At 39.4% G+C, this 14830-nt stretch overlaps 1 protein-coding gene across 1 annotated transcript; it reads right to left on the reverse strand.

Annotated features, from left to right (window-relative positions):
* Nucleotides 1-9926: 9926 nt before the first annotated feature.
* Nucleotides 9927-11688, reverse strand: avp (arginine vasopressin). Its single transcript, XM_061730042.1, has 3 exons — nt 11559-11688; nt 10635-10839; nt 9927-10543 (listed from the first exon to the last, which is right to left on the reverse strand). Exons 1-3 carry the CDS (start codon nt 11676-11678, stop codon nt 10404-10406), a joined length of 465 nt encoding a protein of 154 aa, XP_061586026.1. The 5' UTR covers nt 11679-11688; the 3' UTR covers nt 9927-10403.
* Between the last annotated feature and the right edge of the window lie 3142 nt (nt 11689-14830).

Raw genomic sequence — 14830 nt, forward strand, 5'->3', positions numbered from 1 at the left:
AGTACAGTACAACAGCAGCAGCAGTATGTTTGCCAAAAATGAGCAACTAAAAACTACAAGAAAGTTAGAACATATTTAGAAATGAAATAAGAAGGGATAGGGGAGGGGGTATCTAGTTAAATAGTTCAACTCTGACATTTTTTTTCTTCTTTGTTTTGTTTTTTAAAATGCCAAAGAATTTGGCTGTAGTGAAAATAGACAGAATAACAGTGCAAGTGTCAGGGAACAAGGTTTGATTTAAACTGTCAGTAAAAATCTGATTCAGAAAAGTAAAAGCATTCTTTGAGCACAGACTCATTTTTGTCAGGCAGATAGACTAATGAGTCATTCATTCATTTTCTGTGCAGGGTTACAGGGGTCTGGCGGAGCCTATCCCAGCTCATTAAGAGAAAAAGGCTGTGATAAAGCCTGGAAAGGTTGCCAATCCATTCCAGACAAACAACCATACATGCACTCACAGGGAATTTAAAATCATCAATCAACGTAACATACTTGCTTTTTGGACTGTGGGAGGAAGCTGGAGTACACGAAGAACACCCACACAAGCACGAGGACAACATGCAAACTCCACACAAAGACTCCCAACAGGCCCAGGGACTTTCTTGCTGTGAGGCAAGAGTGCTAACCACTAAGTCACTGTGCTGCCCAATTAAATATTTCCTTTGGACATTTTGCAAAGTAAGTTTTCATGTCTAAAGAGGAGAGTGGCCATTTGACTTTCAGCCAGTCAGTGTGGTTATGATATGTTGGCGCATTCTTGCATCATGTCTTACATCATGTCTTGACTAATGTGGAGATCTGCAAGGGCACCAATGCCCGTTTTGGAGCAATGTAGGCTGCCACCCAGAAAACATCTTTCTCAGGAAGGCTTTGGTTGTTTCAGCTAGACAGTGCAGAAACAGCCTGCTGACACAGGAGCACCAGTGCGTTTTTTTGAAGAGCCTTCATCATATCATGAAAATACAATCAAATTTCTTCCCACTCACTAGACAAGATGGCCCCATTGTTCCAAACAGTCCCCATATATGATTTAATTGGCCATCACTGCAAGGCAGTAAGTTGTTGCAGATAAGTTTCTTTTTGATTGATTATCCGAGCAATAATTTGGATTTATCGTGTCAAGTTGACACAACACCCACATGGTTATATCTCTTTGGATAAAAGATTGTACTAATGTGTACTAATTTGCAACCAAAATGACTTTAAAGAAATAATCCCAACATCTGACTTGGTCCTTGACACATGCATGTTTTTTTTATTTTATTTTATAAAATATAAAATTGTATTTATTTTATTTTATTTTATAATGAAAGCAGTAATTAAAGAGTCATTTTATATACTATTTATCAAGTTGCACTCTAGAGCACATTCCTACCCACCTTCAGACTGAAGCCTGACCGTTTTGCCAAGTTAAACATTGTTATACAAATAGCAATCAAACATCAGTGGAAAAACAGGTAAAACATGTCAGAGAAGGGTGGTTCCATAAGTCCACCGTTTGGAAGACAAATGGCCGTATTTGGGGGCAGTTAGCCAAAGTCAGCAGACACACTTTTGTTTTCAGGCTCTGCTGATTTCAGTACATCTGTAAGAAAACGCCAGGTGGAGACATTACATTTCCTGAGACAAACATCTTGATAAGAAAACATCTTGCAAATCAAGACTTGAATACTGTAAGTCCTTTAGTCATTGATCAGTAGAAATGTGAGATGCTCGATTCTTGATGTGACTGAGTTAAACATGAATTCAATCGCTGAGTGAATTGATGGGAATCAAATCAAATGATACTTTACACATCCCCAAAGGGGAATTATATAATTACTATTTAGTAACAAACATTAAACACACACACACACACACACACACACACACACACACACACACACACACACACACACACACACAGGTGAACTAATGTAGAGAATATGGGTAAAAAAAGATCACACTCAAGAGTTCAATATACAGGTTTTATAGGCACTCCTTCACGGAAACATCCAGGATTACACCATCTGGAATTAGCTAGCACTGCAATCCGGCCTCCTTTACTTTTAATACTTTGTCTGCAGTTTCTGTCCTGTGACAAAGTCCACACTGAGAGGTGCTGGAGTCTGGAATAATCTTCAGATTTCTCCCACTTGTTCTCTGTTTTGTTTCTGCCCTACATTGTAAATATTTCCTCTTCAGCCACATTGGATTTGGGGTCATCCATCCATCCATCCATCCATCCATCCATCCATCCATCCATCCATCCATCCATCCATCCATCCATCCATCCATCCATCCATCCATCCATCCATCCATCCATCCATCCATCCATCCATCCATCCATCCATCCATCTATCCATCCATCCATCCATCCATCCATCCATCCATCCATCCATCCATCCATCCATCCATCTATCCATCCATCCATCCATCCATCCATCCATCCATCCCTCCCTGCTTTTTCCTATTCACTGTCATGTGGGTCTGCTGGAGCCAAACACGCAGGTTTACACCCTGCAGGTCTCTAGTCCATCCCAGAGCATTTGAGGTCATAATCCTGGTATTTCTTGGTCTTTTGAAAATACAGTCAGCTGTTCCCATCTGGAAACAATGTTCAAATTACTATTGCAAGACAGAGAGACGTTGAAAAATGCTTGAATTCCAGACTACAGAAAAAAAAGAAGCTGCATCCGGCTGCCAATCATTAAAGAACACTCGTAGGAGAGTGAATATACAACATATGTTGATTATTAGTGATTTTGAGCTGCCAAAGTCCAGCGTTATAACAACAGATTTGCCAAAACAAGTGTTATGTTCAGTAGCAGAGGTGTCAAAAGTACCGTATTCACATTCATTACTCAGGTAGAAGTATAGATACTAGAGTTTAAAAATACTCCTGTAGAAGTTGAAGTATCAACTCAAGTTTTTACTCAAGTGAAAGTATAAAAGTACTGGTTTCAAAACTACTTAAAGTATAAAAGTAAAAGTAATGTAAGGGGGGAAAAAGCCATTAAGGATAAAAGCCATTGAAAATGAATGCATCTTAGTATAATGCAAATATATTAAAGAACCATATATGTGTACTATTGAGCATTAACATGTGTTTCAGAGAGCAGGAGATATGATGACTAGTTGCCTATAAGTATTGTAATGGTGCTAAAAGTCAAACTTCAGAGGCGTGTTATCATTTATCCTAACCTTTATTGGAATGTACATCCAAGTTTAGTTGCAGGAATCTGAGGGAACGGATGTAAGAACAAAACTGGACAAGAACATCTGAAACAACCACAACCAAATTCACTCTATCCGGATGGAGCAATTTAACTGGATAGTTTTTTTTTAAAGGCTGAAAGAAATAGAGTAACGAGGCTGTTTTTAAAATGTAAGGAGTAAAAAGTACAGATAATTGCGTGAAAATGTAAGGAGTAAAAGTAAAAAGTCGTCTGAAAAATAATTACTCCAGTGAAGTATAGATAACCAAAATTTCTACTTAAGTAATGTAACGAAGTATTTGTACTTCGTTACTTGACACCGCTATTCAGGAGTCTGCGGAGTTGCCTGGTAACTGCAGCACATTCATTCAAGATAAACGTTTCACCTGCAGATGAGCCACTCTGTGTAAAAATATTCAGTTTTGCTTGAAGAATCTTCACAAAACTAAATATTTTTGAATAAATGTCAAAAATGGACTCAGTAGTTCATTGTTCAGATTCGTCTGTATTTGTGGAGCATCTCCACAGGATGGCGCTATAGCACCAAACCTCGATCCAACAGGTAAGCAGGAGCACACCGGTTTGCTTTGTCTTTCAAAATAGTGTTATGTTTGTGCCGGTGTTTCTCTGCTAGACCTTATTTCTTACTGGAACCATCTTCCTTTTTTTTATAACCACAGTTTCAATAAAACTGATCCCTTTTGGTTTATCTCTTGTCCACATTGTTTGATCCACTTCATGTGGGATCAGCAGGGACTTAACTGCTACTAATAACTAAGTTGAGTAGGCCTATACTGATGGATAAGTGCCTGAGGGATTCCCTTTATATACTTACTGATGGCTTTATCTGACAGCACACTATTTGTTTTCTCATTATATTCTTAATACCAGGAAGTTTGATCACCTTTTTAATCGTGCAGCTGCTTCCAAGCAAATGAAATTGCTACTTGTGATAAAGAAAGAAACAAAAACAACATTTTGGCTGAAATGATAATGCATTGGGTAACTACAACTGGATGAACCTGCTCTTTATGGAGAGTATTCATGTGGGAAAGTATGTCTGAACGTTAAAGAGCCTGAATGACTCAAAATGTGGACAATAAAATCAATGTGAGACTTATCTTTTCATCTGTCACAATAGCGTAGTGTAAGTTTTTTTTTTTTTTTTTTACATGTTTTCATAGGATAAATCCAGGGACTACATAAAAATAACTGAGCAGTTATTATTACTCTTGTTATTTATAAAATGGTTTCTGGATAAGACTGCAAGGCAAGGTTTTGGACATTTAAACAGAATTAAAAAAACTAATAAGATTAAACAGTAAAAACTAAAATAGAATACAATTTAAAGTTCCAGGACAGTGTAGGGAATTAACAATTGTTTTGATAATCAGTGGCAAACAGAAAAAAAAGAAATTACCTTGATTTAAAACAGCTGAGAGTTTCAAAGCTTAAAAACTGAACTCTGCCTCTTTATTTGTTTATTTGGTTCTGACAATCCGACAGTAAGTAACCAGAGCTTTTTTTTTTTTTAATACTCATAGGTACCAGCAACAACAGGCCAGAAGCCTATAGAGCCAGTTTTCTCATCATAGTTTGAAGCTTTTTTTTTTTTTTTTTAAACATATATATGAGGGGGATAAGGACGGGGGGTTCAACTGCTGAAACACAAGAAACACAAGAAAACACACAACTGGCACACAAACCTTTGGAATCTGCAAGAGAGAAAAACAAACAAAAACAGAAACAGAAAGTACCCAGACCTTGACAACCCGAAGCTCGGAAATGTATTTTGGCCCTAAACCATTCAGCCTATGGAGACTAATGGTTGAGTTTTGAAAATCGATTCTTTGACAGACAGGAAGTCAGTGTAAAAATCTGAGGACTGGAGTTATATGCACCGCTTTTCTAGCTCTCAGTCAGGCAGCAGCATTTTGAACAAGCTCCAGCTGTCTAATGTAGTTTTTAGGGAGATCTGTACGGACAGTGTTAAATTATTATGTTATGTTAAATTATAAATTGATTATAAAAACGTATATGGTGTGCATAACGCTGAAGATTACCCCCCAAAATTAGAATATGTACATTTTTTTAAGTAAAAGTCTACACCAAAACAGTCTAAGCTCAAACTTGCCTACTTAAAATCCATTTAGGAATAAAACTTAGATTAAAAGCAAGATCACATCGAAGAACATGTAGAAGACAGCTGGCTGCACTAAAAACCTCAACCTCTGCCTTATCTAAAAGATGATCAATCAAATGAATACACAGTCTTTTCTTTTTAACAGTCATCGGTATGTGTAGCAGCTTGTGTCTGCCAGATTAGTCATGAATGTGCAGAATACTTTCGTTTTTATAAATGATTAGGGTTGCATTTCCAGCACCATACTGATGACCTGTCCTGCGTGTACCCCTGGCTTTTCCTCAGACAACTGGGAAAGGCTCCGGCAGACCCCCACCACCCTGAATAGGAATAGGCCGATATAGATGATGGATTGATAGATTGATAGATTACGTTACTTGCATAATCCCTCGGATCTATAAATTCATGCACATACATGTTTTACATTTTTAAATTCACTTTAATAATTGTGCTCCTCTCTACAACTGGACTTTTTCCGGCTGCAGTGTCAGCATGTGAGAGTTTAAGGTGAACAGTTACCCGCACTCAGTGTCACAAATAATAATAACACACGAGTCAGACTGTACAAATATTTTTTTATTTAAGTATTAAGGATGCTGCAGCAGATGTTGTGCATGCATAGTTAATTCAAAACAATAATGAACATCAACGCAAATATAAAACACACATAACCTCCAAGTACAGGATATAAAATACAACAGGTGAAGCTGTTTTTAGCAGATCCACACTATTTTATCTGTTCTAAAACTTTCATCTCAAGAAAAGATACAAGATTTTTTTCACAATTTTGGGGTATAATACAGAAACTGTTAAATTAAAGTCCAAGTCCCCCTAAAATGAAGTTAAGAACAGTGCTTGAGAAAATACCTTGTTACTTTTCCTTAGTAAGTGTATTATACAAAATCAATAAAGCGACAAACAATAACGCTTATGTGATACAAACTCTTGAAAACAGAAGTTTTAGGAAACGCAATACACAGATATCCAAGGGACAAACTTTTTTTTCTCCATGTCTCAGAATTTCATCTTTTGCTGCTTTGTTTTCATTTCTCCACTTAACATCTTCAGCTTTGTCTCCATCTTGGGATGGGCACACAGGGGCTTACTCCGTCCTAATACATAGATTCTGTGAACCCATAGGAAAGATCATTACAATTCAGCTTATAAAAACAGTGTTCTTTTCAATAGTTTGTCTGTGCTGTAAAATAAAGTGTATACAATGGGGCCCATGCAAAACTCACAGACTGTTGTAGACTATCATGCATGGCTGTGGTTTATTTCTGAGTCACTAGTGCAATTATTAACAATGGGAATCATGAATGACTGCCAAGAGACTGTTACTTTTCTGTTCACAGGCAATTTTCATGCTTACACCAGTGCATCGATGTCACACGGACCACTGCTCTCCTGCTTTTCCCATAAGTAAACCTTCTTCAGCATCCCTGGCGCGTACATCCTTCTTTTGATGCAGCATCTTGGAATGCCGGCTGCAAAAATGCAAGTTTGCCGTTATAAGAAAACACTTGCATGCTAAAAAAAAAGTTGCATTTGATTAACTTCTACAAATTAAAGTTGTCAGCCCTTGCATACGGAATACCCTCAAACACATGCTTGTTTTGAATTAAAGTGGCTGAGATAATAAGAATATATCTGCAGGAACTGTGCAAGACTTTTATTTTCTTTGCAATTCAGACAAGACATGTTTGTTCAAATCCGCACTTTTTCTAATAAAACACAAAGTAAGTATTTGATTGCAGTGAAGAAGATGATTAATAATCAGATTTATCTAATTCTGCAAAGGGAATTCTCATATCTTACCGTCAGTGGAGGTGATGACCAAAACGCACAGGCAGACAATCACAAGCACAGCTTTTGGATGCATGTTAGCGCAGTTGTGAGGAGGACTGTTCAAGCTGTATATGTAGGATCAATGTGTGGAACAGGTATGCGTCACCCAGACAGGCTTCAACAAGTTTATTAACTATTCTTTTAACGCACTATTGGTCGATTCATAAAAACCACACAAGAGCCTGCCACACCCCGAGTCACAAATAGCTGGATGGAAGCCAACATCCAAATATTAGGCTGGAAATATAATAAAGGGCAAATCTCAGCAGGCAGGTGTTTTGGTTAGAAAATAATGAATATCTTGTGATATGTTTGCAGTTTAAAAAAAAAAGCAGCATGTGCGGTGACTACAAGGCTCTGTAATGATATGTCATTGCTAAATATGAACTGGTTGCCCTCGGTGAATTAGCATTGGGACGGCAGTTTGCTTCAACGCGGTTCAGCAAGTTTTTACATGTGGAATGATTCTGTTAGGACCCTGACTTTTGACCTTAATGCAAGGGTGGTGGTGTTTAGGATTTAATGTTTTTTTTGGGGTGGTTTGGGGGTTGCTCAGGCTAACTGTAGGCCAGAGAGAGTGGATGAGTACTTGGTACTACTACCAAGACTAAAGGAGTCTTTCAACAATGCATTCTTTCTACAAGTTATTTCTCAATTTGGCATTGTTTTGAAAGTGGATGAAATGTGGGTAGGTTCAGAAAAACGTTGAAGGGCAACGTTTAACATTTTGGAGGCTTTTTATTCTGCTTACTGACAAAAAAACAAGTTATTTTCTTTCTTCTGGTTCCTGCTTTAAATCTTAAATAATAACAAATATTAGATACTTCGCTCAAAATAAGGTAAGAGTCCCCTGTTTCTTTACACCTGTCTCGTAAAATGTTTAGCTCAGTCAGTCAGCTCATACGACACACACTTCAAATCTTTTTTCAAACCGTCAAATCTCAAGCATAATCAATTCTCATTTATCAGGCTTAAGCAGAGATACAAGGGTTGATGAATTTAACTTTAACCCCTCTGCATTGAATGGGAATTTACAAGAGGGTAGGAGGTGGGTATTAAGAGAAGAGATCCTTTTATTTTAGAGACAAGTTGCTTCTTATGAATGTTGAATGAGATGGAGCGAGTTGAATGAAACACACCTAGGGGTGGAAGGAAACATAGACTCTGCTTGAGATGTTTTCGTGAACTAGCTCCTGCAGGTCACCTGATTTCACCTGTTTCACATTAGTTTGAATTGGACATACAACATGAGCAAGTCTGAGAAGACTGTAATATGAAAGTGATGCCTAGAATAAGAGTTATAGCCACCATTTCATGCACGCATTCAAACATACTGTATCAGTCTTGCATGAAGTTACAATTAAACTACTAGTTAGTGACACTGTTTTTTATCCATCACTTTTAAAGCAATATAAATCATAATAATGCATCAGCTGATAAAACTGTCAACCCTGCAGGCAGTTGAGCAGCCGGCGGGCATGAGTGACAGCGTGTTTGACTAATACTTTAGGAGCTCTGTGCTCAGCGCTGGCTCTCAGATCTGTCTTCTTCACCCATGTTGTGCAATAGTGTGCAAACAGACAATGTGATTACTGGAAAAATGAAAAGAAAATAAAGCAGCAAATACTTTTTGAAAAATGGAAAGAGGGGGGGGGGGGGGCAATGAAAACAGACAATTAAAATAAGGCGGGTTTCATATCTTATGTGTTGAAAGATGTTTTATTGTTGGTGGCGCTTGTTTCTTGTAAAATGAATGTGAAGGATATGCCTTGGACTGGAGTGCGGTATGCTTTGAACACCTTGGCTGCTGTATTAAAAAAGAATCAATTTTCATTTACAAGACTGAGAGTCTGTTGATGAGATTAGGTGAAAGTATAGTTATTAAAGCCAAAATACTTGTGGTTCAAGAAGAAAGATCTGAGATCATCAGGTTTAACAAAGATTCCCTTGAGGGGACAGAAAAAAAAAAGATATTTGTTGAGACACTTTAGTTTAGACTCTGTTATTAGTTAATTATATGATTGGCAAATCAAGCTGTACTGGGAAACAGGCATTAAGCAGAACTGTATACACAAAGATATATCCTGAACATTCAACCAATGACTGTTTAATATGTGAAAAGTTGACTGGTTTCCAGTTTGAATGCACCATAAGCCTGTTATCATCACTTCTTTCACCATGCCAGAGGGCAGCGGCAACTCACCCTGGAGGTGACAATGAATATTAAGAATAAGATGTAATAGCAAGACTTACGAGAAATCCCTTTCAGACCGAAACCAAAACCAAAGTTCTTGATATGTCATACAGACGTCTTGAATCAGTTAAAACATGTAACTGTAGACCTGGGAGGCACTGCTGCTCCTTCCAGTTGGATCAGTCTCCTGACAAGCTGCCAACACCTTTACTCAAGGCTCAGATATCAGTTCTCACTCAAACTACACAGAGAATGATGATGATTATAATTCACCGCCTGTCATTTATGAAGTGTGAAGGCTGTGTTCCTGAATCAGATGACATAAACTCAACTGATGCATTAACTCATGCGTGCCAAACCTGCCAATAAATAACTGATTAAATTACAGTTATAATGGCAGTTACTCAGATGTGAGCATTCCTTTCTCGCTGTCACACACTCACACATTCAGATCAACAAGGTGTGATTGATTAAGAATAACAAAAATAAGAAAACAAAGAACAGAAGCATTTCGTGGGAGAATCATTCTCTATTTTTTTTCCGTTTTCAATTTACAACATGATCTGCTACACAAGAGAAAAACTGTCAAGCATTATCACTCAGCTGCTTTACATTGATATCAGTGGCAATCTTAGTTCACATTCCTAAACTTATTTACACAGTTTTCTGTTCAAACTTATTTCAATTGGAGTTCTTAATTGTTTACAGTATGTGCATTAGTATATACAGTACATATTTCTGAAGTGGGAAAATCTCTGGGATTTTAAATATGATACGCTTATTTGAAAACAAAGTGCAGATTGGTTTAAAACAGAGGCAGAAGTAGCACAGAAGGGTCGCATACAGCAACATTAAGGCTGATTTATGGTTCCGCGTTACACCAACGCAGAGCCTACGGCGTAGGGTACGCGGCTTTGCGCGCCGCTCTGCGTTGATTTAACGCGGAACCATAAATCCGGCTTTAGACTTTCAGAGTTCATAACTTGAGGCTTCTGGTCGGCTGCAGCTCCGTCTCACAGCGTCAGTACTCGCTCTGCCCCCTGCTGGCCACATGGAGGAGGCGCAGCAGCAGCTCCGTGGGGGAGCTCCGTGCAGAACCGTGGGCTGCTGCGTCTGCGGCCCCGGTTTCCCCGAGGCAGTCCGAGTCCACCACACAACCCTCTGAAAAACAGAGGAAAAGGAACTGATTTACATCTTATTGTAGCTTTTAACTTCTCAAACCCTGACCAACTGGACGAGGAGGAGACTGTACCGGAGTTGCAGCAGAGCCCCGAGGCGGCGCAGCGTCCCCCCTCAGGTCCGCAGGGTCTCCCCCCGGCCTGGCAGGGCGTCAGCAGGTAGTTCTCCTCCACACAGTGAGCTGATTCCGGGGAGCCCAGCAGGCAGCCCAGACCCTCCCCGCAGCAGATGCTGGGGCCGAAGCAGCGGCCCCTGTCCCCGGGGCCGCAGGTCATGCACTGAGGGGGGAATATTCAAAACAATGCAATACTTAGTGCACGGTCCTCCTGTCCTATTCATATGGCATTGATAATATTGACTAATAAGGGGAATAATTAACCTTATTAAATGTATTTAAACCAAAAAGGGCCTAAAATACGTCATCTTTATGGTAAAGAAATCAAAGTACTAGGTAATACAAAAATCAGAAAATCAGAACATAGTTTTATCTTTAGATTAGATTAGATTGTCCTTTATTCCTCCCTCAATGGAGAAATTCTCTTTGTGCAGCAGCAGTACACTCAACACACATGCAGCGAAAGGGTAAAAAAAAGTAATATATATATATATATATATATATATATATATATATATATATATATATATATATATATATTATACATATAATTATTATTATAATACATATATATAATTACAAATATAAACGGAATGAAAATAAAAGTAGTGCAAAAAGAAAATCTCAATATACAGATATTTTCAAGTGATTAAATGTTTCAGCTTTTTACAAACGCTTATTTAATCCAGATCTTATTAAAGCAGATTTCAGAAAATTTTTTTCCTGTAAAATCCAAAAATTTCAACCCCTACATTTCCACCCTTATTCCAAACTTAATTTTAAGAATTGCTAAGGCTGGGCTGACGCCGATCAGAGCTGTGACCAGGAGACAGCATGGCTGTCAGACCTCACCCCAGGTGAGGAGGTGATGGAACCACTGACCTGTCTGACCGCGGCCTCCGGCAGCGCCCGCTTCCCTCCCCGCGGGCAGTTCTGGATGTAGCAGGCGGAGGAGAGGGCGAGGAGTCCCAGGACGCACAGGGGGAGCAGGGAGTGATGCATGGCTGCTGCTTCTGCCTGGATGTCTGGCCGGCGTCCCGGTCACTCCGCACTTATAACCGCCCGGACACTCGGTCCAACAATGGCCCCGGGCTGTGACGTCACGCCGGGACTGTTTGTGCTGCGCGGACGGACGCGCGCCCCGAAGGCCACGGGCGTGCCCGCGCACAGGTCGCCGCAGGTGTGGCTCTGCATCGGATGCGCGGAATCTAACAAATCTAGGCAGGAGAGCAGCAGCAGAAGATGATGCATCTGACTTTTCTGAATCATTCCTGATGTGGCTGACACAATCAACTCACAATTAACTAATTGCAGCTTAAGAACAACTAATTTGATTACAAGTTATGATGCATGTGTCTTTGATGCATCATGACCACCTCAAGGTCACGCAAATTATCCCCCTGACGTTTGTAAAAACTGTTGATGAGCATACGAAGCATTTGCATTTTTCAAATAAACATATTTTGCAGTTAATTGTTCTGCTCAGGGCCCTTCTGCATGATTTGAGTTGTAAGTCTCCCATTAGCTGTTGTGCTGTTGATTAACAGGTAAATAGAAATGGAAAAAACTGAGCACCAACAGGTTAAAAGTGTTAAAGAGTCCTTTATAAGCATTCAAATTGGATATTTTAATACATACAAAATGTGATCTCATTAAACTCTACTGGAAGAATATGAAACAGCCTCTAACATGAATAACTTTTCATGTGCTTTTATTCACACGAGAAAAAGTTCCTCACACTTGGACTGAATTAAAAGAAAAGGAACATTTCACAAAATCATGAATTTACTCAGATTAAGAGGAGGATAAAGATTGCACTGACGTTGTCTGATTCAGCCTCATTTGTAGGCGTCTTTATCTGTTCCAGCTCAAAGAATGAAGCTGCCTCCATTTGACATGCACAAACATTGATTCCACTCTTACAGAGCGGATACGAGATCACGACCTTGGTTAGACTTAATGTTGTCAGGGAAACCAACAGAGACATTTTGCCGTTTATGATCTTGAAGCCCAATAAACACATAGCACATGTCTCAATAATGTGAGAAACGGGAGGAAACAAGGACACTTTCAGACTTGCAGCCACAGCTCTGCACATGTGTGTTTGCTATGGTTATATCCACCATAAAGGCGGATTAAAACATACATTAAGAATTCAACATGAAATTAATATTCTATAACCTACTGGTCAGATGTCAGTGTGATATCCATTACTGTTTGAACTCGTCACATGTGTAAAACCCAGATTAAACTGAATGGAGTTGTGCAGGAGGTGATCTAGGTAAGATCTACTGTAGGTAAGAAGCCTGTCATTTGACAGCATGGTCGACAAGTAGATCTGTTTTGGGGAACAAGATTTATTATCTGCCAAGTTCTGACTTTCAGCTCTTTATGTGTGCAATTGATACAAGCTTTGGAAAAATAAACAGTGTTGCCCATGGGAATGTGTCAACCAGCAGACATGACAGCCAAGGTATTCGTTTAGAAATCACAACTAAGGCTGCATTAAAAAAACAACAAAAAAATTGTTTAAATGTTAATATCGAATGCAATCGTGTACAATTCACATAGAAATGATACATAAAAAACAATGAGACATTTGCTAATTTTCAATTTAATGGTAGTAAATGTTTCAAAAGTGTTGGGACATGAAGAACAAAAGGCTACAAAAGTAATTCAATTAGAAAGCATCATCTGGAGGAACGTCTTGATGGGATAAATAAAGAGCATCTTTGACGGTCTCCCAGAAAATGGGCAAAAGTTCATGGATCTGTGGAAAACCTCAGCCACACATTCATTCATTCATTCATTCATTCATTCATTCATTCATTCATTCATTTTCATTTCCAGCTCTGTTTTACAGAATGATCAGCACACAACAGCATCTCTTAAGGCAAATACATTCAGAAGAATAAATGCAGGCACAATGTTCTCAATATATCATGATTGATGATGTTTATTAAAGGTATTGTGACATCATTTTTAAAATGCTTTTAACACTATTAAAAGTCTTGGCCAACATCCCTCAAATGTGTCTAAAAGGTTTTAACAAGAAAAACTTCACTCTAGTACTCCATTCCTGGCTTTTTATGACAGTGTTTTTTTGCGCCGTGAAAAACTCTTCCTTTCCCCCCTTTCCTGTCAATCATTGCGCCGCTCCTCCTCCAAACCTCCTCCAACCAACTTCTACACACTTCTGCCGGCGTCTCCACACACACACGCGCGCACACCGAACCACAAACACCCACACACACAGCCCAGACAGGGCGACTACAGCCCGGGGATGAAGTCCGTGCGCACACCGAACCGGACTTCTAACAGCGGCGTCGGAGAGTTAAGCCGGGAGCGACAGGCGAAGCATGCACGGAAAAGCAGCAGGGCGAAGTAGTCCACCGCAAACAATCATAAAAATAAAGGCATGCAAGCAGCAGTGTCTCCTTATCTTAAGTCCAGTCAGTGGCCGCGGGTCTTCTTAGCTGTTTTCCTCCGGTGATGAGAACAGAAGAGCCTCTAAACAGCTCCGTGTTAAGTCTGATTTATGGTTCCGCGTTAAATCGACGCAGAGCCTACGCCGTACGGTTCAGCGTACGGTGCGCGTAGCCGCGTAACCCTACGCCGTAGGCTCTGCGTCGGTGTAACGCGGAACCATAAATCAGCCTTTATGGTGCGCTGGAGAGGAGAGGAGGCAGGGAGCTGGGTGGAGGGGGCGGTGATTTAGCGGGTCGTTACGTAACGACCCGCCAGCAAACCACATGCGCCGTTTTTGCACAGTTATGCGGAAAATCCCAGAAAGCACACAATACACTGAATGTTAAAAGTTCGTTGTTTTTTGGGTGTAATTGATGTCAAGACACCCAACAAAACACAAAAAATCAAGAAAAATGTGTTTTTCATGTCACAATCCCTTTAATAAACTTTTCTAATTGGGAATTAAGTTTTTTTTATTTTGGGAAAATTGCAGTTGAAAGTTAATCCAAAATAGTCTATAATTTGTGTAGCTGTTTACTCGCATTTTTGTATGGTGGAGTTACCTTTGCAATTTCCAATGTAATTGGAAAACAACCAGTTTGAAATGATAAATTAAAAATGTGAGTTAAAGGTTTTGCAATGTTATTTATTACTTTTTAGACAATAGTCATATCAATATGACAGTC

Source organism: Cololabis saira, chromosome 9 (assembly GCF_033807715.1).
Source record: "Cololabis saira isolate AMF1-May2022 chromosome 9, fColSai1.1, whole genome shotgun sequence".
NCBI lineage: Eukaryota > Metazoa > Chordata > Actinopteri > Beloniformes > Belonidae > Cololabis > Cololabis saira.